General features: G+C 35.2%; 1 protein-coding gene across 2 annotated transcripts in view; it reads left to right on the forward strand.

Moving 5' to 3' along the window:
* Positions 1-26341, forward strand: part of LOC111419312 (putative uncharacterized protein DDB_G0277255) — a 53555-nt gene that overhangs the window by 8576 nt on the left and 18638 nt on the right. For both annotated transcript variants that reach the window (XM_023052086.2, XM_023052087.2), the window contains one exon: positions 22823-22984. In XM_023052086.2, coding sequence (XP_022907854.2) covers positions 22829-22984 — 156 coding nt within the window. In that variant the 5' untranslated portion in view covers positions 22823-22828. The remainder of the gene's footprint in view (positions 1-22822; positions 22985-26341) is intronic.

Raw genomic sequence — 26341 nt, forward strand, 5'->3', positions numbered from 1 at the left:
TAAAAATTCGTATAAAATCCATTTCTTGGAATATAAGTATGAAAATTTCCGAAGGTGTTAATAAAAGTGTCTTCTTTCCAATGAACCAACCCGTTTTAAAAAATAACTTTTAGTTTTTTAGAAAACAATATGTGAAGTTTTGATAAAATTTTTGATGTTGCAATTTTCATCGATAATTTTCAAAATTCGCTATAAAATTAATTTCTTGAGGGATCCTTGTGGAAATATCACCAATTATTAATTAAAGTATTCTCTTTTTAATGCAATAAGCCGTTTTGAAAAATCGCTTTTAGTTTTTGAGAAATAAATTTTTGAAATGATCGAAAATTTTTTCGAATTATGCAATTTTCGCCGATTAAGTTTTAAAAATTCGTATAATATTCATTTCTTGGAATATTAGTATCAAAATTTCCTAAAGTATTAAAAAAATTGTCTTCTTTCCAATGAACCAACACGTTTTGAAAAAGAAGTTTTAGTTTTTGAGAAAACAATATTTGAAGTTTTGATAAAATTTTCGATGTTGCCATTTTCATCGATAATTTTTAAAATGCGCTAAATTCGCAGTGCTTAATCAAACAGTATTATGGTATTGTTTTCAACCAGCACATTACATGCTTTGATCTGAATTTAGCTCAGATCGCTTGCGGCAATGAACCTTAATTACAACATAAAACCTTGATGTAGCGCCTCGGCCACAAGCAACCTCGGTTCAATTAGAAAATAAGACCTTCAAAATCGTGTACTTTTGTGTCGATATGACATCGATGTACTGCCTCAGTCGCAAGCGACATCTGCTTGCTTATGATATACAGTCTTAAAAATTATGTAGCTTTATATTGGTAAGACCTTGAAAATTATGTAGTTTTACCACAGAATAACTTATCATTATTGTTATTCTGTGGTTTTACATCGATATGAGATCGATATAGCGCCTCGACCGCAAGCGACCTCGGATTAATTAAAATATTAGATCTTCAAAATGGTGTAGTTTTGTCTCGATATGACATCGATATAGTGCCTCGACCATGAGTACAATACATCCATTTTAAATGTAATTTTAGGAGAGAAAACACCCCCTGTATATACATGGTGCACACAAAAACGCTCTAAGCTGTAACTCTGTCATTTACATTCCGATATTCATGAGCCACGTATCAAATGAAATGGTTTGATAGCTTGGGACGTTTATTGTACTACACCCTGTATATTCATGCAAATTGTGTAACGTTACATTGACATGAGATGAATATAGCGCCTCGGCCTTAATTAGATAATGACTGACTTAAATACTAAATACAAAAATTTACTTGTTTTGACAATTGTTGCTGGAATGGCATCTACTATTGCACATCATCTTATTTTTTAAACAAGTACACCTTTTTGTACTGCACTGAAATTTTGAAGGCTGGCACTGGCATTTTGACATGCCTTGCCCAGAAAACAGTGACTAAACAAATAAAGCATTCCTGGGGTTGGGTTGGGTTGGGTTGGTTTAAAGAGCTATTTGCCTGAAAATATTTCAGCCATATGCTATTTGCCTGCGTCATATATATATTTTTAAGAATTGCGTAGCTTCACATCGTTTTGGAATCGATGTACTGCCTCTGTCGCAAGTCTTTTCATTCCAGTCTTCTCCATGAAATCCATTTTTGAATATAATCCCAACGATTTTCTGATAATATGTTGTGCCATACTTCAATAATACATAAATAAGGAATATAAAGAATTGCTACAGCTCTCCGTTGTTTTTAGTTATAAACTTGTAATAGGTTATAATAGAATTTTTCTTACAATTCTAATCCAAGTTTAAAAAGATGATAATTAAATTTTCCTTCACTCCACCTCGAGACATTATTTAGATTTAGACGTTGGGGTTTTAATTCAATGGAGAGAAGATGGTCTTCGCATATATATCGTCCGTGACATTTTCATAAGTCCTCCCGTCCCATTAAGAGCGATTAGAAGAACTCGTTCTCTGCTGGGGAAAAGGGCTCTCTGTTGGTCTCTTGCCGTTATACAGAGGTAACTCTGTCCAAAGCAGCAGGAGAAGATAACTTAAAAAGAGGGCGCGTGAATCGCAACGCTACACGGTTTCAAGATGCTGCTTGCTGCTGCTGCTGCTGCTACTTCTACTATGGTGCTATTGCTAGTGTGCTAGGCACTAAATTTTAATTAAACATGTTAATGCACAAGAAGTACGCAACGGGGTTAGTTCCCCTTGCCATAGAAACGCCGCAACGCGAAAACCATCGTATAAAGTAGAAGGTGAAACGGGGTCCCGATTGTCCGAACTTCTTGTACCGCATAACTTTAAAAGGGGGCTCTGATCCTTAATCGGAGTCTCGGGAGTCTCTCTGTTGGTTAAACCGGCCGTTTTAATTGCGGAATACGCGTGATAAGTTTGCCGTTTATTGCGTGAGCAGTGGGTACACGTAATGTGGTTATCTTCGTCGCTTTGAAATAGTGAAACGTTATTATTGTAACATGCTGAAGAAAGAGGAGAACTCGATTTCGTACGACGACGGCGGGTGGAATTTTATCAATTGCGTTCGTTGCTGCTACCGACCGACGTCCATAACCCGATCTGTCCAGATTCCTATCATCCGTGAGTTGTTGCCACGATTCCTAGAAACTCTTCGTACTCAAGACTATTATTACTATCTATCTGATTTTGGATAGATTCCAATGGACAATTGTTTTTGTGGCCAATCATTTTTTCCTCTCCTTATCTTCTTAATTCGTTGCTTTCGTTTTAAATTATTTTACGACCACCCCAGTTGATGAAAGACGTTTCGCGTTCGCGCTTTTTGATTACGAACGATTTGATTATGATTTATGACCGTTCTTCACCGTGCGTTGTGCACAAAAGTAAAAGAAGAACTTGCATATATCTTCGTATATTAACGCAATAAGAATAAGAGTAATTGATTAAAAGGAGAGGAAAAAAAACTAAAATTAATAACGAATATAAGAGCAATTATTCACACGCGTAAGCGCGTTCTCGTTGCCCCGTTGTTATTGTTGTTGTCCCGTTTTGTTTCGCACCTCTTCAGTTCACAGCCTCAATCCTTTCGTTTCAAGGTTGCCGGGTTATTTATCATCATCCGGGGCGCGCTGTTCCTCAACAGGAGGGACTAAAGAAGAAAAATGAAAGAAAAAAGAGGCGACGTGGAAAGTTCGACTTTAATTACTTATACCCATGAACCTAAGAGAGCTTCTCTACCATTTGCTGCGCTTCAAATACTCATCTATGTTCGCAAAATGGATGTAGTATTCTTTTGAAATCGTTTAAAGTTGAATCTCTACTTAGTTAGGTATAGATATTCTTTAGTAGCTTATTCTTCTTGTATTTTACTTATTAAATTCCGTGCCAACTTAACGGTAGTGGTAACGTGATGGTAGTCAACCGCACATGAAGAACTCGTTAGCCTAATGACACTAGAGAAATTTTCCCGGAATTTATATGATGACGAATACTCAAGTTTTATTATCTCTTTTTTATACATCATTTTTATGATGATGTATAAAAATTACCACTGAGATTTATATGTGGCTGAAGTTAGATTCATATTCGAATCTGTACCAGATTCAGATTCATAAAATTACAGTTGACCAGACAAGTATTGAACATATCAATTGAAAAATAGTTTTCTGAAATTACAGAAGTTGTAGCAATCTGCGACTACCCTGGATAATTCGAATAGATCCTCTAGTATGTTCCCTGTCTATCCTCACCCTCAGATTTGCCGTAGGGGCCGAGCGGTTCACCGTTTTCAATAGCATACTTAGATATTATTTTCTCAATAACTAGAGACTGCAGCACCCTGGGACTAGTTCAGATTATTACATTAGGTCCTCTGGTATCTTTCTAGCCCACCAGCACCCCCAGATTTGCCGTAGGGGCCAAGGGGTGAATTTTTTAATATTACTCGTTTTCAATATCAAATGTAAACATTATTTTCTCAATAATTAGAGACTGCAGCACCCTGATACTAGTCTAGATTATTGCATTAGGTCCTCTGGTATCTTTCTAGCATACCAGCACCCCCAGATTTGCCGTAGGGGCCGAGGGGTGAATTTTTTAATATTACTCGTTTTCAATATCAAATGTAAACATTATTTTCTCAATAATTAGAGACTGCAGCACCCTGATACTAGTCTAGATTATTGCATTAGGTCCTCTGGTATCTTTCTAGCCCACCAGCACCCCCAGATTTGCCGTAGGGGCCGAGGGGTGAATTTTTTAATATTACTCGTTTTCAATATCAAATGTAAACATTATTTTCTCAATAATTAGAAACTGCAGCGCCCTGATACTAGTCTAGATTATTGCATTAGGTCCTCTGGTATCTTTCTAGCTCACCAGCTCCCCCAGATTTGCCGTAGGGGCCGAGGGGTGAATTTTTTAATATTACTCGTTTTCAATATCAAATGTAAACATTATTTTCTCAATAATTAGAGACTGCAGCACCCTGATACTAGTCTAGATTATTGCATTAGGTCCTCTGGTATCTTTCTAGCCCACCAGCACCCCCAGATTTGCCGTAGGGGCCGAGGGGTGAATTTTTTAATATTACTCGTTTTCAATATCAAATGTAAACATTATTTTCTCAATAATTAGAGACTGCAGCACCCTGATACTAGTCTAGATTATTGCATTAGGTCCTCTGGTATCTTTCTAGCCCACCAGCACCCCCAGATTTGCCGTAGGGGCCGAGGGGTGAATTTTTTAATATTACTCGTTTTCAATATCAAATGTAAACATTATTTTCTCAATAATTAGAGACTGCAGCACCCTGATACTAGTCTAGATTATTGCAATAGGTCCTCTGGTATCTTTCTAGCCCACCAGCTCCCCCAGATTTGCCGTAGGGGCCGAGGGGTGAATTTTTAATATTACTCGTTTTCAATATCAAATTTAAACTTTATTTTCTCAATAACTAGAGACTGCAGCACCCTAGAACTAGTCTAGATTATTATATTTAAAATTGATGTAATATTTAGTTTGATATTATAATTTCGTATTGCTTTTACTTCTATATAATAACATTGAAATAAAAGAAAGATCTACTAATGCAAATGAAACTATAATACTAAATAGTAACAGCCCCATTCTAAAACGTTCGTCGCCAACTATATCGCAGCTACTTGTTTCTAACGTTTCATTATTTAGTAATATTCATGATAGATTAGATGAAGAACATTTATCAGAACCCTCTACTGATAATGAAACCTTTATAAGTAAGGCACAGCTACCGACGTTACAGGTAGAGCCGTGTCAATATAAAAAACATATAATATAAAAAACAAATACAAAAAACAATATAAAAAATTAATTTAAATGCTTTAATGTGTCTAAAAATTTTGAAAAGTGTCGTTCAAGTTTCATTAATAAAGAAGTAAAAGCCATATGAAAATTATACTTTCAAATCAAACTAAATATTGAATAAGTTTTGAATATAATAATCTAGACCAGTCCCAGGGCGCTGTAGTCTTTAGTTCTTCTAGTCTAGTCTAGAAAATAATTTTTAATTTTGCTATTGAAAACGAGGAATTTTAAAAAATTCACCCTTCGGCTCCTACGGCAAATCTGGGGGTGCGAGTGGACTAGAAGGATACTAGAGGACATAATGCAATAATATAGACTAGTCCCAGGGTGCTGCAGTTTCTAGTTATTGAGAAAATAATTTTTACATTTGATACTGAAAACGAGGAATATTGAAAAATTCACCCTTCAGCCCCTACGGCAAATCTGGGGGTGCTGATGGGCTACAAGGATACCAGAGGACCTAATACAATTATCTAGACTAGTCCCAGGGTGCTGAAGTCTCTAGTAATTGAGAAAATAATTTTTAACTTTGCTATTGAAAACGAGTAATATTGAAAAATTCACCCTTCGGTCCCTACGGCAAATCTGGGGGTGCTGGTATGCTAGAAAGATACCAGAGGACCTAATGCAATAATCTAGACTAGTATCAGGGTGCTGCAGTCTCTAATTATTGAGAAAATAAAGTTTAAATTTGATATTGAAAACGAGTAATATTAAAAAATTCACCCCTCGGCCATTACGGCAAATCTGGGGGTGCTGGTGGGCTAGAAAGATACCAGAGGACCTAATGCAATAATCTAGACTAGTATCAGGGTGCTGCAGTCTCTAGTTATTGAGAAAATAATATCTAAGTATGCTATTGAAAACGAGGAACCCCTCGGCCCCTACGGCAAATCTGAGGGTGAGGGTAGACAGGGAACATACTAGAGGGTCTATTCGAATTATCCAGGGTAGTCGCAGATTGCTACAACTTCTGTAGTTTCAGAAAACGATTTTTCAATTGATATGTTCAATACTTGTCTGGTCAACTGTAATTTTATGAATCTGAATCTGGTACAGATTCGAATATGAATCTAACTTCAGCCACATGAGATTTATCACGCAAAATGATATTTTGTTTATTTTATGTAATTTTCGAAATATTCTATTACGAAAGTTATTACGAAAATGCCTTATTGTACTTCAACAACGCGTTCCCATTTCCATTAACATCATAGTAGTTACTGTAACATCGCATCATTACTACAGTAAACAATATCGCCAGCGTGGCTCGGCGTTAACGGTTTAATTAAAGAAAATAAAGGAAAAGAAAGTGAAAAGATCATCACAATAACTTTTTCCTTATTAGAGAAACTTAGAGCCTTTTGATACCGTCAAATACGGTGAAAACTTTTCAATACAATTAGAAACTGAAAGCGTCAATGCAAGATGGCAAGGTCATAAAACCTTTCGGGAAATAATTTTGCGAAATTGCTATCGATTATGTGAAAGGAAAGGTAATGATAAACATCTCAATAAATCGTACCTACTTAATTTATATTAATATTTATTGGAGGAATGCTTAAATAATACATCCTTGACCTAGAGACGACGTTCATTTAAACCATAAGTCAACTCGCTCGGTTAACCCAATTCCTTCACCTCTAGCTGAATCTTGAGTTGTTTTCATATTTACACCATGTTATTGCTGCTAACGTTTTATAAAGCCATTTTAATCCGTTAATGAAGATAAAAAAATGTTTACCGAGTTTGTGTGTGGGTTACGGTTGTTAACTGCAACATTATTTCTCGTGGAATTTTCTGATGTGCACCTGCGCGTTCTCTGAGAATACTATAAACTATAGCGCGGAGATTGAAAAGAGGTCGAGCGAAAGCTTACATAACGCAACGTAACATAATCTAAACACCGATAGGTATGGGAAACAAGTGTCCTACAAAAAGAAATAAGCTATCTCTTTCTTTCTTCTATTTCTTTCTCAATTTATGTTTATATATATTTTTATTTAATTTCTAATTGCTAAACAAATATAACTGCAGGAAACTGCACGTGTCCAGAAATACTACGATTCTGAGAATTTCTTTTAAAATGATATACTTATTTGTTAACTCATAATTTTTCACTCAAGAAGTATCTTCTTTGTTTATTATTTCTTTTTCATTACTTTAAAAAGATTTATTTCCCAATTTCCAATCTTACTTATTAAAAATTGTAATAACAATGCAAAAAGGTATTTTAGCAAAACCAAGAATCTCTGCATCAAGCCTTTGCTACGTTTCTATGCTGTTCTGTTTGTCAACAGCATTAAGATTATCAAATCTGCATCAATTCTCTGCGTGTAGGATACCACAATAATTCTTTTTACTAAATCGCCATCAAGTTTTTGATCTTTGTACCAAATCTCCGTTTTTTGCAATATTACTGCATCAAATCCAATTTTAATTTCCATCATATCTGCTTAGTTTGCATCAAGATAACTGCGTACAGAATCATCTCTGCGTTAATTTTAACCCTGTTTTTATCAAGTTAGTATCAAGATTAACTATAGTAGAATAGTTTCTACTTCACTCCACGGTGATACGATACGCTTCAGGCCGGGAGGTGGCTGCCCGCAGGGAGGAGTGTTATCTCCCCTGCTTTGGTCCCTCCTAGTTGACGATCTGATTGCGATAGTCGAAGCCGTTGGTGTGGAAATACAAGCTTATGCTGATGACATTGTCGTTATGGTCAAAGGAACCTGTTTGCCGAGGATATCTAAAGTCCTCCAGGTGACCCTAGATACCATTTGCGCTTGGTGTAAGGGGGAGAACCTCTCAATAAACCCGCAAAAGACAATTGTTGGCCCTTCACCAGGAAGCGAAAGTTGGATGGACTAATCCGCCCAACTATCCAAGGTGAAGAAATTCCTTTCTCAAAGGAAGTCAAATATCTAGGAGTAATCCTAGACAAAACCCTGTCATGGAATGGACATTTGCAGGGAGTTTTGCACAAAGCTAGACTATCCTTGTGGACTTGTCGCAGTCTTTGTGGAAAAAATTGGGGTCTTACCCCTGAAAGACTGTACTGGCTCTATGTGACTGTGGTTAGACCTATGATCAGCAGCCTGGTATAGGAAAGTCCGACAGACTTCAGTTATCAGTAAACTTTCACGAATTCAACGAGTAGCTGGATTGGCAATCTCTGGTGCGATAGGCACAACGCCAACTCTAGCAATGGAGGTTCTGCTTGGCCTATCTCCTCTGCATTTGCATATAGAGAAAGTGGCTAGAACAACCATTTACAGATTTAAGCAATATGCTCAAAACTGTTCCGACATGTCCTACCAATGGGCTGCGGAAGACATTATAAGCACTGATACTGTGCTATCAATGCCGTCAGATTTGGCGGTATCACTATCAGTGATTAATGCTCGATACCAGATTGCACTGCCTGAGCGGCAGTCCTGGATCGAAAATGAAAATTCTCTGGTTCGGGCAGACATTTGCTTGTACACAGATGGATCAAAAACGCCTGAAGGGGTAGGAGCAGGAGTATACTGCCAGACACCTCGAATTAAGCAAGCCTACAGCCTGGGTACGTACTGTACTGTATTCCAGGCGGAAGTATTTGCTATTGACATGGGTGCTAAAATCCTTCTTGAAAGAGGGGTGAAGAACATGACAGTACGAATTTTCTCAGACAGTCAAGCCGCTCTCCAGGCGCTGCAAGCCGTGAAAACGGTGTCGGCTCTGGTTAATGATTGTAAGAGAACATTAAACACACTGAGTTGTGATAACAGAGTCTCTCTGATCTGGGTCCCGGGTCGCTCTGGGGTTGCTGGCAATGAAGCGGCAGATAAGCTAGCACGAGATGGCAGCGCTGAAGCGTTTGTGGGGCCGGAACCAGCAGTTGGTGTATCATTTGCGATGGCCAAATATAGGATTGGACTGTGGGCTGAAGAGAGACTTCGCCTACTGTGGACCAGTTCTCCTGGAATGAGACATGCTCAGGTGTTTATTAACATCGCCACTGTCAAACCCGGGAATATTTTAGGACTTGCCCGTAGTAGCATAAAAGTTCTAATGGGTGCTTTTAATTAAAAGCACACCTCAACTTGTTGGGTTTAGCCGACGATGTTGAATGCCGACTATGTGCGGAGGAAGCAGAGACGGTTGAGCATGTTTTATGCCACTGCCCTACCGTTAACCGTATCAGATTCTCGATTTTTGGATCGCAGTTTATCTCCTCAAAAGATCTGAATGACCTTTCGCCGAGCAAGGTATTAATGTTCGTTAAGAGCATTGGACTGCACGGTGAAATTTGATAACGATATCTATCGGGGTACAATAGATCCTTAGGGTCGCGGTGCAAGGTTGGTTGGTCCGCCTACCCGATATGTATTCCATGTAATGTAATGTAATGTAATCAAGATGGTGTTCAAGACAGAGTAACATATCCATAATGTCGTCATTAAGTCTTTGAAGGTTGCATTAAAATTTTTATGTGCCTCGTAGCTATATTTCTATGAAATCAAGTAGGTACAGAGTCAAGTTGCTTGAAATCCATATCAGCTCTCCATCAAAACTGCACCTAGCAATGTGTAAAAACTGCAATATCTATTATTTTGCTTGCATACTATGACATTATTATGGAAACGACTTTTCACGACAGAATATTATTGAGAAAGTTGTCTCTTTATGCCAAAACTGAAAATTCAGCAAAGAACTGAAGTCAATAGATATCGTCGCCTGATTGTGAATGTTGAACAAAATTGCACTTATACGGTAAAAATTTATTTGTTTTTTAATTTGGCCGCCCTTGCCTAAATAAAAATTTAAAAAAAGTGTCCTTTCAAAAATGCACTTTGATTTATTTATTGAACAAGTTGCAAATTGCAAACTAACAAATATAAATTTGTTAAAAATTTGTTCAAATTCTTGCCTTTTTGGATTTTCAAAGCGATATAAAGATTTGGATACATAAGATGTATCACCTGGGTTTAAAAGTTTTGAAATAATACTCAACTCTTCATCCAGCTGAATGTCGTCGATGTATTTTCTATTGTTATGTGTAAGAGTAATCTCCAAATTCATACTTTGCTTTATGACGTATTCTTTTTCCCAATTTCTTAGGTTGGCAAGATTGTGCAAAAATCCGAATGTATGTTGAAAACGCTCCTCTAATGAATGAATCGTTATGTTAAGTAAATTAAAGTATACATCAACTTTAAATTTTTGTGACTGATCTTGTATTGGATTGTCAAAAGTTTAATTTTTGAAAATGCGTTCGATGTCTTAATCTGATTTCTGTAAAGTTTGGTTGTACGTTTAATGAATTTATAGAATTTGAAGTTCAGACGCATAACTAACAATTTTTGATTCTCTTCGCCACTTCTTAGCTTTTTAGATTATTTGCAAGCTGTTGAATTGTTTCAACTGCTGCACAAACCGTGCACTTTGGATTTTGTAGTAACTTCTCTAATATATTGCTTGCTTCTACTTTAGTATTATTTCCATGAGAACCCAGCAAAGACGTGTCTTCTACAATACTGCAATACTACAATGCATTTATCCTACTTTCTCATTTCGTAGAACATACAAGTTTTAATGTTAAATTAATCAGATGTTTAACAAGAATAGACCACCTATAAGTGGATGCAGAAAAAAAATTATACAAGCTTTGTATTATTCCAAAAAAATTGACTATTTCATATTATAATACAAATATTTCATATTTGATCTGCAGCATTATTTAAAACAAGATTAATAGAGTGACAGGAGCAAGGATCAACTAACGCTCTCGGATTTATATTTGAAATATGTTTTTGCAGTCCGTTATTCTTACCTTTCATATTAGCTCCACTGTCGTAGCCCTTTCCTCTACAGATATGTAAATGTCTAAATCTAGTACTTTTATTGTGTCTAAAAATATAAATGCCAGACCGTGTCAGTTATTTCAATAAAATCAATAACCACCAAATTCTTTGATTCGGTGTTAACAAATCGAATTATTAATGTAATTAGTTCTTTGTGGCTGATATCGGGACTTATTTCTATGATTACAGAAAAAATTCGGCTTTTTTGCCATTTCTATAATTTTCTTTCTAGTCATTTGTGCCAATAAACCTAATAATTCATTTTGTATGTTTTTGCTAAGATAATGAACCTGTGTCTCTTAACATCTTGCGTTATACGTCGAAGATGTTCTTTAAGAATTGGATCATATTTTCTTCAAAGAGTACATCAGATTTTCCTCTGAATGGCAAATTTAATTCAGTTAGTGTAAGAATAACTTCTGATAGTCGTGATTAATATCACTTTCTTAAGCCTGAGAGGAACGTGGTTTCGGCCGCCCATAATTTTGGCCGCTGATTTATGCGAGTTATCATTTATTATTTGCAGGACCATTGCAGTTTCCATCATCTCGCACTCGTTTTTCTCTCTGTAGTTTCTGTTCCAAAATGTGTAAGGTTTGTGGATAAATGTACGAATGTTTTTGGCCTGGAATTAGTCTAATTAAAATCATATAATCTAAATAGTCTCAGTATTAATACTAAATATCTTCGAAACTACAAAATTTTTCAAATCAACGTTGTTAACGAAAGTTGGAATGAAGAAGTATCTCAACTCATTCCAGAGATACTTGGCCATGAAGTTTTAAGTGAAACACTCTGTATATACGCAAAATAAAAAGTGCCTCATAGACCAAAGCAATATCTACAAGCAATGTTGGGGGCATGTGTAGAGACCAAACACAAACGGTTGGGTTCATATGGTTTTCTAGGTACATAGTTTCTAAAGCTGTGCATAATGTTATGTGGCGCCAGAAATGTTCATAATTTTGACGAATACCAAGATTTGCGTTGAGTACCCTTTCTAGGGCAATATTAAAAAGCAGATATAACATCTCCTTGTGTTTTGACTTTACAAGAAATCTTCCTGAGAGTTAAACGTATTATTGCTACTAGATGAGGAGGTATATTATTAAACTGTGGCATGTTTTTATTTTAATACTTTTTGTTGTAGCATGTTATATGTGGATTCAGTGGGTATGAACCGCAAGAACAAGCATCAGCAATCAGACTCGCCCCTGAAAAGGCTAAATCTACATCAATTCATTGTATTTTGCTTCAAATTGTCATTTTGTCTCATGGCTGGATAGATACCGTAAGCCTCCATTTAGTTTAAATCTTCATTGTGAGTATATCGAGGCTGCATCAAGATACCACTATATCCAGTGTTTATCAAGGCTGCATCATATCGCTATCTGGTGTTCAGCAGTACATCAAGACTCGTTCAAGATAGCATAGTATCTCCATGAAATCCTTATTAAGTTTGAATCAAGTCTCTGAATTCAGTGCCAAATCTCTCCATATACCTCGTGACTTGATATATACAGTAAGTGTCTGTTAAGTTTAATTTTAGTTGTAACTTCATCAAGTTTTCGTCGAGATAGCTACTTATTGGATCTGCATCAAAACTGCATCTAGCAGTACAGGTAAATCTACATCAATTCTTTGCACTTTGCATCAAATAATCATTGTAGGCAAATCGGCATTAAAATAATATAGGGTCTTATGGCGCTACAGCCCAAATCGGGCGTTGGCCTCTTTCAGTTTGCTTCTCTATTCTTCCTTATCTAGAGTTGACTTCCTCCAACGTCGCAACCCCAGCCATATCATTGCATCCCCATACACAGTGACTTTTCCATGGTGTTCTGGTTGGCGTTTTTTCCTGTATTCGGTTATTTCTCGTTCTTTTAGATTGTGCTGCCCACCATAATCTTTTTGAGTCTTCAATCTTTGCATTTTCACGTAGTCGGGCTGAAGGAGTTCTTTAAGTTGCTGGTACATATATTCGTGGTTGTACCTCACTCTGTGAAGTTGTTCTCCATAACAGGTCCCAATATTCATCTCATTATTCACCATATTTTATTCCGTTAGACTTCTTCATCTAGGAATATCTAAAAAGAAATTTTTTCAAGATTTTTTCAATTCGACCAAATACGTTGTATATATTTCTATTCAATCAATAGGTGCTGCTTTTAAAACGATTATTAATTTAATTTTCAATAAACGGCAACCGTTCGTTAATACCCGGAAGTTTCTTGTATTATTTCAGATAACATCAACCATGAAAATCTTTATAATTGTAATACCAACCTATAAAAAGCAGTTATTTCCTATAAAAACCATATTTGGATTAAATTTATTTTATTGTTTTAAAATATTATATTTCAGCATAACTATAAAAAGATTGATCACGTCTATTTTTTTGTTCTTTCTCAAAAAAACGAAGGTTGTGTGCTGCGAAAAAAGGAGCCTCACATCATTTCTTACGCTTTAATGAACTTATCAACGACCGTAGAACAAAGATAACGGCCGGGCTCTTTTCATTAACATGACTAAGGTTATTTTCTTAGACGACCGAACAGCCTTCAAACGCTATTAACAACAATGTGTAATTATCGGGCGCAATTAATCGCGACGATGTGTTCATCAAAAAAGTATATATAAGAAGGTGTTAATTTTTTTATAATACAATCGATTTGATGCTTGAACCAAGATAAAAGATGATAATCTGTTGATGGTAAGAGTTTTATAAAATTAATCTTATAAAACTTAGTTGATAAAATTCACTTTATAAAACAACAACTTACGTAATGCTTTTGATAAATCATACTATTAACGAGATCGGCTATACCACTTCCTGTTTTCAATAATAACACAATTTACTTTAATCACAAAATAAATACATACGACGATAATAATAATTACCTTGATAGTTATTTTATTATAAGTCGATTTTTTATTTTATTAAAAACGAACATGATCTAAATTAAAAATCTTAAAGAATCAAAATTAAGATATATTAAAGAATCACTGCATACTAACCCTATTATTGTAACAGGTTGAGAGAATAAATAACGAGTGGAAAGCTTTCTCGTCCGCGTTTTCGTTGCGTGCGATTATTGATGAAGTACACTTTGACCTAGATCTGCGTGCACGGTAATAACCCCATTTCCTTATCGATTGGTGGTGGGTTGTTGAATTTGTCGGTCCGATGACCATCACAAAACGGTTTATGTAAAAAACTATAATTACAAAAATAGAAATGGTTCTTCTGCTTTTAAATGTATATCCTTTCTTTGTTTTTACTTGTAATGATTATCACATTGATGGTTAGCAATAATTGGTGTCCACGTTCAATATGTTTAAGAATCAAGTTTGGGAAAACTATGGTAGGGCTATATGTAAACGTTTTCAAATGGGAATTCGTTGTAGTACAAGTTGAACCAATTCTATAAGGTGCGGCAAAAAGAACTACCTAGTTTTATGGGAGAATAAAAAAAATTATATGGAATTTTCTGTTAATTTAACATCGCCTTTAATATGAAGTCCGCACGGAAATCATTTTTCCAAGGATTTAACAATAACACAAAAAATTAGTGCACTGTACTCTCGGATATTTTAATTATGTGAGATTTTTTTGGTCTAAATCGTTGTTGCTATATTCCAGTACATTTATTAAATTACCTTTTTATACAGGGTGTTAGGTAAACATGCAGCAAAAATTCTAGGGGTTATTCCTTAGCCTATTCTAAGAATATTTTGTTCTATCATAATTTTTGAAAAACCCTTTTGTTACAGGGCTAACAAAATTTCCGACAGTAACAATATTTTATTATCAAAAAGTACATGTTCGAAATGACTTCCTCCAGCCTGAATACAAGCATTCAATCTTCTTGTCATTGACTGCCGAACTCTTTCAAACACATCAGGGTCGTTTGTAATTGACTTACACCCACCAATTATTCAATATCGCAAATCGTCCAAATTTTCCACTGGAGTAGCATAAACTAATCACTTCAGAGATCCTCAGAAAAAATAACCCAGGGAGAATTCATTCAAGGAGAATTGATACTGAAAATGACCTTCACATACCTCATGCGGATTTTCATCTGCCTACACATGATTATTATGAAAACCCCTTATTGTATTTTTTGAGAAACTGGCTTCATTGGTAAAAAGAATCTGTGTCAGGAATAGAGGGATGCTAACTAATGTTTGCAATATCCATTGACATAATGCAATACGTGGTGGAAAATCAGCAGGTAGTAGTGCTAGAACGCGTTGAATGTGGTATTATAGAATTTTCCAAACTGTCTTACATTCAAAATATTTGCAATTCTTCGCGTAGAACTACCAGGATTTTCCTCTATCATGTCCAGCACATTCTGTTCTAATTGTACCGTTCTTGCAGTCTTTGATCTTCCTGGCCCTCCACTTCGTTTTAATAAGCCTATTTCCCGATGAATGTTTTCGAAGATTTTTTCCGTCGGAGACATTACGGGCAGGAAATCGTTGGATGTACAATCGTCTAGCTTCTGATGAGTTGCCATCAGCAAGTCCATACATGTAATGCATGTCAGTCATTTCGGCGTTCGTATAAATCATAATAGAGTAGGTACTACAGTCTACAAACAAATGCGATCGATGAGACGTATTTAGGTACTTGATAAACTCATTGATGTACGCCATACTTTTATTTACATTAATAATTTCAACTAATATCGAATATAGTTGTCGCAAATTTTGTTCGCCTGTAGCTTCGAAACAAAGGGGGTTTTCAAAAATCATCATAGGACACAATATTCTTAGAATAGGCCAAGGAATAACCCCTTGAATTTTTGCCGCATGTTTACCTAACACCCTGTATAACATGTTGGTTTTCCCATGGTCCACACTGGCTTTACTTTTGATCGAAATATTTTTTTCTGGACTACTTTCGTTATAAATATCAATCTCCTTTGTCAGCTACATCAATGAAATCTACCATCGCTTTTATGGTTTCTTTAAAATAGGTAAGGATTGATGAGGTGATCTAGCAAATTAATCCAATGCTGCTCAAATGTTCTGTCATGATATTGGTGTAATAAGCAGGGACCCCATTGTGCTGATACAACTTTGTTCTGTGTAATCATTGTTGTCTACTATCTTATGTCACCTCTATATTTAGTTACTTCGTATACATCTCCTTTTTAATTCCTTCAATTCATGACCTTTTCAGCCTTCCACGCTTTTTTCGTCCTCGCAGTATCCACAATAATACTCTTTTTGGCCATCGATTATATTCATACTTATCAGGTGTCCAAACCAGCGTAAAGTGCTTAGTTTTATTCGGTCTATCACAGTAGTTGATTTGATTCTTCTCCGAATTTAGTCATACGTAATTCGTTGTATATCGGCAACTTCAGCTTTTTTTCTGAGATAGATAGAGTCCATTCTTATAGCTTGTAGTCTTCTCTCATTGCCTATATCTCGTTTCCATAATAGTACTTTTTCTAGTAATGTTTTTCCTATTCTCTTCTCCTTTTCTTTTCGTATGTTCTTGTTCCACTATATGTCTATTAAGACATCTTTTAATTTTCTTGCTCTCGTTTATTAAATATTTTATTTATTTTCCTCTTATACAATTTTTGTCAATTTGTTTGATTGTTGTGTCGTCATAGATTATGATTTAGAATATTGTGTGACTGATCTGCATCCTCCCATTTTTTTTATATTCTATGTATACTCTCCTAATCATGAAGTCCAAGTCATATGCGTTTTAGGCCAGGACCATTTGACGTCTGCAAAGTGAAATGAGAAGAGATGGTGTTCGTTTCTTGGTATTTCAACATATATATTAAAGAGTATCGGTGACTAAATCCTAAACTAAATCCTTGGCACAGTTTACGTGTTGTTATTGTGGAGTTCTAATCTAAACAAGGAGATGTGATGTAGCTCGCTATGAGTTACTCGCCAAGTATGCTGGCCCATGCATTCACGGAAAATCGATTTTTGGCATCATAATGTCTCTGTTATGGAGGTGCAATCCGCTGTCGAATCTGGTCTCTTTTTCTCTTTTTCAATTCCTGCATCATAGCATCTATTTTGTATCAATATATATCGTCTTATCTCACCTTTTCCGTGGCCTTTTTGTCGGTCTCACTTGACCCATCCATTGTAATCTCTGGATTCTGAAGGATTGTGAAGTTAAACAGTGCCGAAACCAATGTTTCTGTTAACAGATTTTGTGTACCAACACATGCCTCCATGCTTCTTAGCGTGGCTTTTATTAATTATTGCTTCTTTGTAAATGTAGTATTGTGTACTAATTTCCGCGTAAATTTTTTTTACTTTAACGATTAAGCGCTTCATCTATTAGGTTGTTTTCCGTGCAACTTCCATTTATGGGATGATCCTGATTGATTTTCGTTATTCCTACTGTTTTTTTCTAATTGGCAGAAAAATGTATCGGTTGGTTGATTTGTAATTCGTTAGGCACATCATTTTATTTCTTTAATGTTGAATCCTTGCGTCGGATTGTACGGCAAAACCGGTTACAAGTGGTTTAAAGTTCCCTCTTCGAGTTCGAAAACTAGCTGCAGGGATCTGCTGTAACAAAACCATTTCTCTTATCCTTGCGATACATTTATTTGTGCTATCGTAGATCACTAGGGCACAGAACTTTTGTATCAAAACGATACGATTTCCCCCTCCACTTTTTCTCAGTGGCTACTTTACTGGGCTTGTTTTCTAGAGACGTCACTGAGTGGCCACAACAAGTGGAGGGGGGAAATCGTATCGTTTTGTTACAAAAGTTCCGTGCCCTATAGATCACAGATGAACTTTTCAGTTTTTCGTTAAAGTTTGGTATTTTCAAGTCGGTCTGTCCTACTTGTCTACCTGTCCATGAATCTATATAGTAAAACAAACTTTTCAATTCTGCGATAAAATCATCAACTTCAACAGGAATACCAGGTTTCACTTGTATATACTGGGACTCATAACCTTCCCAGTATCCTTATATTCTTTAATCACATGGTGATCTGTTGATCTTGAAACCACTACAAATAAAGCATTGTTATTTATTGTAAAGCTAAATATTCGAAATCGCCTTTTCAGAATCTAAACTTGCTACGAGCTGTCAATAATCTTTAAAGACTATTTTGTAAACATCACGCTAATTTAATTTGAACAAAACTTCTGCTGCCATCTAACGTTCGATTAAATTTTCAACAACTAAAACTTTAAACAATACTAAATTTATCTTTATAAAAAAAGTGATTTGGCTTTCGAATCATTTCAACTAATTTTCATTCAACGGATTTAACTTGGGTTGGTTCAAAACCGATAGGTTACCGTTTTCCAATTTAATTCAAATTCCTCAGCACGCATACAGGTGCACGTGGGTTGGTTTGAATCCGACGTGGTATTCTTAACAGCAGCACAGAAGAAAACGCCTTACATAACAGAGAACGAATTCACTTTCCCCACACGGTCACGTATTTGCGGATGCCATTAGAAAATATTGAGGCGCGCTGTGGTTCAAGTATATACTAGTAGTAACTTTTATTTGCGATCCAATCTACCAACACGAACGAATCCAAACCCAAAGAATCCGAAAGCTGTGAATTACTGTACGATGAGAATCGTGCCGAACGTTACTCGTTCTTTTAATTAGAATATTTTTCACCTTTTCTGTTATTTGTAATCCACAAAGTAGATTTACTTTGCATTACTTGATTAGATTGAGATTTAGATTAGCGGAAAATGTATTGTATAAGAAGAAAGAAAAGTTATAATCCAGTTTATTCGTATATAGAACCATCAGCTTTGAATTTATCAGGATAATAACACGTCGGCTTATAATAATTCAATTATCCCGCCGCTCGGTTGCGGTTTCGCGATTACTACTCTAATTTGACCGTATTATCCGAGTTTCTCGGATAAATTGCTCCGCGCGTACCGTGCGAAATGAGAAAGAAAAAGACGAAAAGAAAAAATCTGCTCGAATGAAGCGAATTAATAACGTTTTTTTCACTGACAAAAAAGGGTTCTTTTATAAGAAGAGTGTTCTCGCAAATTGAAATACCGCATCATCTCGCAGGCGGATATCACGAGGACACAAAAATTTATTCTATTTTTTTTCCATTTTATCCATGTATGTCAAAAGTCTACTTCTTGGATTCCGTTACATTCCATCTAAGCAAAAACGATTTGTACGTTGTAAAATACGTAGGTTGCAAAAAGATGATTGCGGTTATGTTGATTAAATATGGAGATTTACGGTCATTAATACTTCGAAACCATGCATAATTTAGTCGTAATTTTTATAAAATTAGTTTTTCCTACATCATACGTTTAGTGAATTTCTCAATAAGTTATGGTTCGAAATACAGTAAAATGTAGATACAACAGACCTCATTGGAACGGACAAAATATTTTTAGGTCATCCTATTAATATTATCTATTTATCTATTCTATCAAGTTGCTCTATTGCATGTTCATAGATTAACTCGGAGAATTCCCTGAGTTGTCTTATACGATGCATAAATCAAGGACGGTAGTTCTAGTTTTAATTGTTATTCAGTACTAGATTGATGTCTACTTTTCATTGAACTAAAACTAAAACTACCAGTAGACCTAGAAATTTGTCACAACTTTTGTTCTAAAAGTTTTTTTGTAACAGGCTCATCAACATTTTGAAAACACAACGAATTCGTGAAATTTTCATATTTTCGTATTTTTCTCGATATCTGTGTCTCTGAGAGCAAAAGTGCAAGAGAGCACTATTGTTAAATATAAAATTTGCTACAACCTTTGTTCCAAAAGTTTTGTTGTAACCTGCTTAGATTCCCCAGTGCTACCATCAACTTGAAGAGACAACGAATCCATCAAATTTTCATATTTTCGTATTTTTCTCGATATCTGTGCCTCAGAGAGCACTATTATTAGGCATAAAATTTGCTACAACCTTTCTTCCAAAAATTTTTTTTGTAACATCCCCAGTGTTACCATCAACTTGAAAAGACAACGAATTCGTCAAATTTTCATATTTTCGTATTTTTCTCGATATCTGTGCCTCTGGGAGCAAAACTGTAAGAGAGTACTATTATTAAGCATAAAATTTGCTACAACCTTTGTTGCAAAAGTTTTGCTGTAACATTCTTAGATTTCCCAGTGTTACCATTAACTTGAAAAGACAACGAATTCATCAAATTTTCATATTTTTGTATTTTTCTCGATGTCAGTGCCTCTGAGAGCAAAACTGCAACAGAGCACTATTGTTAAGCATAAAATTTGCTACAACCTTTGTTTCAAAAGTTTTGTTGTAACATCCTCAGATTCCCCAGTGTTACCATCAACTTGAAAATACAACGAATTCGTCAAATTTTCATATTTTCGTATTTTTCTCGATATATGTGCTTCTAGGAGCAAAACTGTAAGAGAGTACTATTGTTAAGCATAAAATTTGCTACAACCTTTGTTCCAAAAGTTTTGCTGCAACATTCTTAGATTTCCCAGTGTTACCATCAACTTGAAAAGACAACGAATTCGTCAACTTTTTATATTTTTGTATTTTTCTCGATGTTTGTGCCTCTGAGAGCAAAAGTGCAAGAGAGCACTATTTTTAAGTATAAAATTTGCTACAACCTTTGTTCCAAAAGTTTTTTGTAACATGCTCAGATTCCCCAGTGTTACCATCAAATTGAGAAGACAACGAATTCCTCAAATTTTCATATTTTTGTATTTTGCTCGATATCTGTGCGTCTGAGAGCAAAAGTGCAATAGAGCACTATTGTTAAGTATAAAATTTGCTACAACCCTTGTTCCACATGTTTTGTTGTAACATGCTCAGATTCCCCAGTGTTACCATCAACTTGAAAATATAACGAATTCGTAAAATTTTCATATTTTCGTATTTTTCTCGATATCTGTGCCTCTGAGAACAAAAGTGCAAGAGAGCACTATTGTTAAGCATAAAATTTGCTACAACCTTTCTTCCAAAAGCTTTATTGTAACATGCTTAGATTCCCCAATGTTACCATCAACTTGAAAAGACAACGAATTCGTCAAACTTTCATATTTTGGTATTTTTCTCGATATATGTGCTTCTAGGAGCAAAACTGTAAGAGAGTACTATTGTTAAGCATAAAATTTGCTACAACATTTGTTCCAAAAGTTTTGCTGCAACATTCTTAGATTTCCCAGTGTTACCATCAACTTGAAAAGACAACGAATTCGTCAACTTTTTATATTTTTGTATTTTTCTCGATGTTTGTGCCTCTGAGAGCAAAAGTGCAAGAGAGCACTATTTTTAAGTATAAAATTTGCTACAACCTTTGTTCCAAAAGTTTTTTGTAACATGCTCAGATTCCCCAGTGTTACCATCAAATTGAGAAGACAACGAATTCCTCAAATTTTCATATTTTTGTATTTTGCTCGATATCTGTGCGTCTGAGAGCAAAAGTGCAATAGAGCACTATTGTTAAGTATAAAATTTGCTACAACCCTTATTCCACATGTTTTGTTGTAACATGCTCAGATTCCCCAGTGTTACCATCAACTTGAAAATATAACGAATTCGTAAAATTTTCATATTTTCGTATTTTTCTCGATATCTGTGCCTCTGAGAACAAAAGTGCAAGAGAGCACTATTGTTAAGCATAAAATTTGCTACAACCTTTCTTCCAAAAGTTTTGCTGTAACATGCTCAGATTCCCCAATATTACCATCAACAACTTGAGAAAACAACGAATTCCTCAAATTTTCATATTTTCGTATTTTTCTCGATATCTGTCCGTTTAAGTACAAAAGCACAAACGAGCAGTATTGCTAAGCATAAAATTTGCTATAACCTTTATCCCAAAAGTTTTTTTGTAACATGCTCAGATTCCCCAATGTTATCATGAACATCTTGAAAAAATAACAAATTCGATATTGAGTTTCAGGTTTAGCCGTGCATTTTCAGACGTTCGCCCATTTAAAGTGCAAATTAAAAATTTTCCGTTATATCGAGTTTTATTACTACATTTCAATCTTGAATTTTGAAATTTTGGTTGGTTATTTATACAGAAACATCCTGTATAAACAATTTCAAGTGGGTGGATCCCCCGCGGTTTGTGGTTTAATATAAATGTTGGTACTAAAACGAAAGAACCAACGAACACGCACTTATAGAAGGGATCATGTACGCAAAATTAATCGTCTTGTCCTTTATTTGCAATTGAGAAATAATTTATCGCAATCACTTCTCTCGCAAGTTACAAGAAAATATTGATTAATTTTTACAACATTTTGTATAAATAACCGCTTATTTTGACTCATCTCTTTTTCTGGTTCGATTACAAATTGCACATTGCGGTTCTAATTAATCAAAATCCTTAGAAAAACTTGAACTCACTTGATCTCACCGATTCTTTTTTTTTTATTAACCACAAATTTCATTCATACATTTCATTCCTTAAAATGTTTATTTCAAAATCAACTTATGACCGTTTATTATCTCTCGATGCGTCCAAAACAAATGAGTAATATACTTAATTTACAGTTAGTTCTTGAACCCGTGCGTGCTCGATCGAACGAACAAAACCAAATTCTTACACGTGAACAACATTTAAATTGTCATATTTTTAAAAACAATTTTTAACAAGCAGTGTTCTTTGTCTTTATCATTTGTGTTTTGCAGGGCGTGATGTGCCTGACTTGTACGCGTGGGTGGACCATACTGCATGTGCTCTGGAGCTTCGTTTACGTTTGTTGTGGAGCTGCTCAGTTGGTCTCCGGGATTTTCCTCTTCGTATCTGTGCCGTCTTTACACCTTAGCTCGAATTTATGGGTTGGCACGTGGGTAAGTCTTGTATAATTTGTCACGAATGTGTAAGATTTACTTCCGGATATCATTCATTTATACATTATTTAACAACGACCAAATCGGGATATCTTCAAGACATAATACACACACCAGCACTTAAGATATCTTGTTTTATTCATATTAAATTGATTAATATGTTTTTATATATGTAAAGATTTTTAATTTAAATAAACAGGAAATTGATTAAGAATAAAGTATAATGTAACCGTGGATTGATTCGCTTTTAAGTATTGATCAAACATTTTTTTCCTTTCCAATATAAATTAGATGTCGTATAACAAAGATTATAGACTTCACTTTTATTTAATTTAGCTAACAATTGCAGGATCCAAGACAAATTTGTCGTTTGAGTGTTTACTTTGATGGCTCCTTTCAATTACCTTCAGCACCCTTCAATAAACTCTGTATATACGTTTCGAGTTTAATGTATATGGCAGGAGTTCTCAAATTAAGTCGCTTGAATGCTAGAGAATTATTCAGTATTCTGGGAATTGGAGTGGAAAATTTAATTTGGTAATCTCTTTGTTTTTGTTAAGTAATTTGGGATTTGATGACTCGAGAAACGCAAAGAAGTGGGTAAATCAGCGCCAATACGAGATGTACTTGACAAATTTGTTACAAATTGCAAAAGTGTTTACAGCCATTTTTATTATGTATCAATAGATAAAACTTAGTTAAATAGATAAAATAGTTAAGCACTTCGAGTGCTGTTATGCAAAGATTCTGTGAATCAATAAAAGGATCTGGCAGAAATATTACTATTGACATTTGACTTACAAGTATAGAGTTGTTGGAAGTCGTAGGAAAAGGTTGCCAAAATAATAACACTAAAAAGATTTTCAAAATATCTTTTAGTTCTTTGAGTTCTCAATGATTGCAATGGGAAGTATGTATGTTACCCAAACAACCCAATGGCTAAAAAGTATAATTTCAAAACATCAAAGTAATTGCCGGTTAGAAAAAACTGATTGTGCTATATACGAAAGCTCTTTTTTCACGCTGTTTCCAGGTGATTAATAATACAGATTTGACCCAGCAAGATTTCTCCATCATTTTAATATTATCCACTGCATAAATTTCATTGATATAGCCTGGAACAATGTTTTTTGCCAACTTCTGTGCCTGATAGACATTTTAAAGACTTTGTGGAGAAGGCAGATATGGTACAAGACATTGTAAACATTGGCAAAAGTTTGGAGTTCAAAAACATCGAGGATGATGTGGTGGAGTTACTGCAGAACCATAGTCAAGAACTCACTCCAGAAGAATTTGAGAATGAATTGTAACTTGAGCAGGTAAAAGCTGTGGAGGAGGAGCATTCAGCAGAAGAACATGAGGTGCCAGATGCTTCAACTGCTGAAATAAAGGATATAGACAACATAATGATACCTACAAATATGAGACCTAGAACTAAAAACATTCGGATTTAGCCGCACGTCTCTCAAGACAGCTAAACCCGAATGTTTCTAGTTCTACGTCTAATATTTGTTCTAGTTTTAGTGCAATAAAAATATGCAACATAGCGATATCTTTTGCTAACTAGCGCTACCTATCACTGTCACTAGAACAAACATTAGACCTAGAACTAGAAATATTCGGATTTAGCCGCACGTCTCTCAAGGCGGCTAAATCCGAATGATTCTAGTTCTAGGTCTATTATATTTACACTATTCTAGTGTAAAACTAGAACTAACACTTCACCTTGGTGTAAGTTGGTGTAGCGTCTTCAGACTTTTGCTATCAGACGCACAGATATCGGGAAAAATACAAAAATATGAAAATTTGAACATATATAATCACTGACTTTTCAAGTGGATGGTAACATTGGGGAATCTGAGCATGTTACAAAAAATTTCTTCGAACAAAGATTGCAGCAAATTTTATGCTTAACAATAGTGCTCTCTTGCACTTTTGCTCGCACACGCACAGATATCGAGAAAAATACAAAAATATGAAAATTTGACGAATTCCTTGTCTTTTCAAGATGTTGATGGTAGTATTGGGGAATCTGAGCATATTACAAAAAATCTTTTGGAGCAAAGGTTGTAGCAAATTTTATGCTTAACAATAGTGCTCTCTTGCACTTTTGCTATCAGACGCACAGATATCGAGAAAAATACGAAAATATGAAAATTTGATGAAGTCGTTGTCTTTTCAAGATGTTGATGGTAGCATTGGGGAATCTGAGCATGTTACAAAAAATCCTTTGGAACAAAGGTTGTAGCAAATTTTATGCTTAACAATAGTGCTCTTTTGCACTTTTGCTCTCAGACGCACAGATATCCAGAAAAATACAAAAATATGAAAATTTGACGAATTTGTAGTCTTTTCAAGTTGATGGTAACACTGGGCAATCTAGGCATGTTACAACAAAACTTTTGGAACAAAGGTTGTAGCAAATTTTATGCTTAACAATAGTGCTCTCTTGCACTTTTGCTATCAGAGGGACAGATATCGAGAAAAATACGAAAATATGAATATTTGATTAAGTTGTTGTCTTTTCAAGTTGATGGTAACATTGGGGAATCTGAGCATGTTACAAAAAATCTCTTGGAACAAAGATTGTAGCAAATTTTATGCTTAACAATAACTCTTGCACTTTTGCTATTAGACGCACAGATATCGAGAAAAATACGAAAATATGAAAATTTGATGAAGTCGTTGTCTTTTCAAGATGTTGATGGTAGCATTGGGGAATCTGAGCATGTTACAAAAAATCTTTTTAAACAAAGGTTGTAGCAAATTTTATGCTTAACAATAGTGCTCTTTTGCACTTTTGCTCTCAGACGCACAGATATCGAGAAAAATACGAAAATATGAAATTTTGACGAATTCGTTGTCTTTTCAAGTTGATGGTAACACTGGGGAATCTAAGCATGTTACAACAAAACTTTTGGAACAAAGGTTGTAGCAAATTTTATTCTTAACAATAGTGCTTTCTTGCACTTTTGCTATCAGAGGCACAGATATCGAGAAAAATACGAAAATATGAAAATTTGATGAAGCCGTTGCCTTTTCAAGATGTTGATGGTAGTAGCACTGGGGAATCTGAGCATGTTAAAAAAAACTTTTGGAACAAAGGTTGTAGCAAATTTTATGCTTAACAATAATGCTCTCTTGCACTTTTGCTGTCAGAGGCACAGATATCAAGAAAAATACGAAAATATGAAAATTTGATGAAGCCGTTGTCTTTTCAAGATGTTGATGGTAGCATTGGGGAATCTGAGCATGTTACAAAAAATCTTTTGGAACAAAGGTTGTAGCAAATTTTATGCTTAACAATAGTGCTCTCTTGCACTTTTGCTCTCACACCCACAGATATCGAGAAAAATA

The sequence above is a fragment of the Onthophagus taurus genome, chromosome 1, assembly GCF_036711975.1.
Source record: "Onthophagus taurus isolate NC chromosome 1, IU_Otau_3.0, whole genome shotgun sequence".
Taxonomy (NCBI): domain Eukaryota; kingdom Metazoa; phylum Arthropoda; class Insecta; order Coleoptera; family Scarabaeidae; genus Onthophagus; species Onthophagus taurus.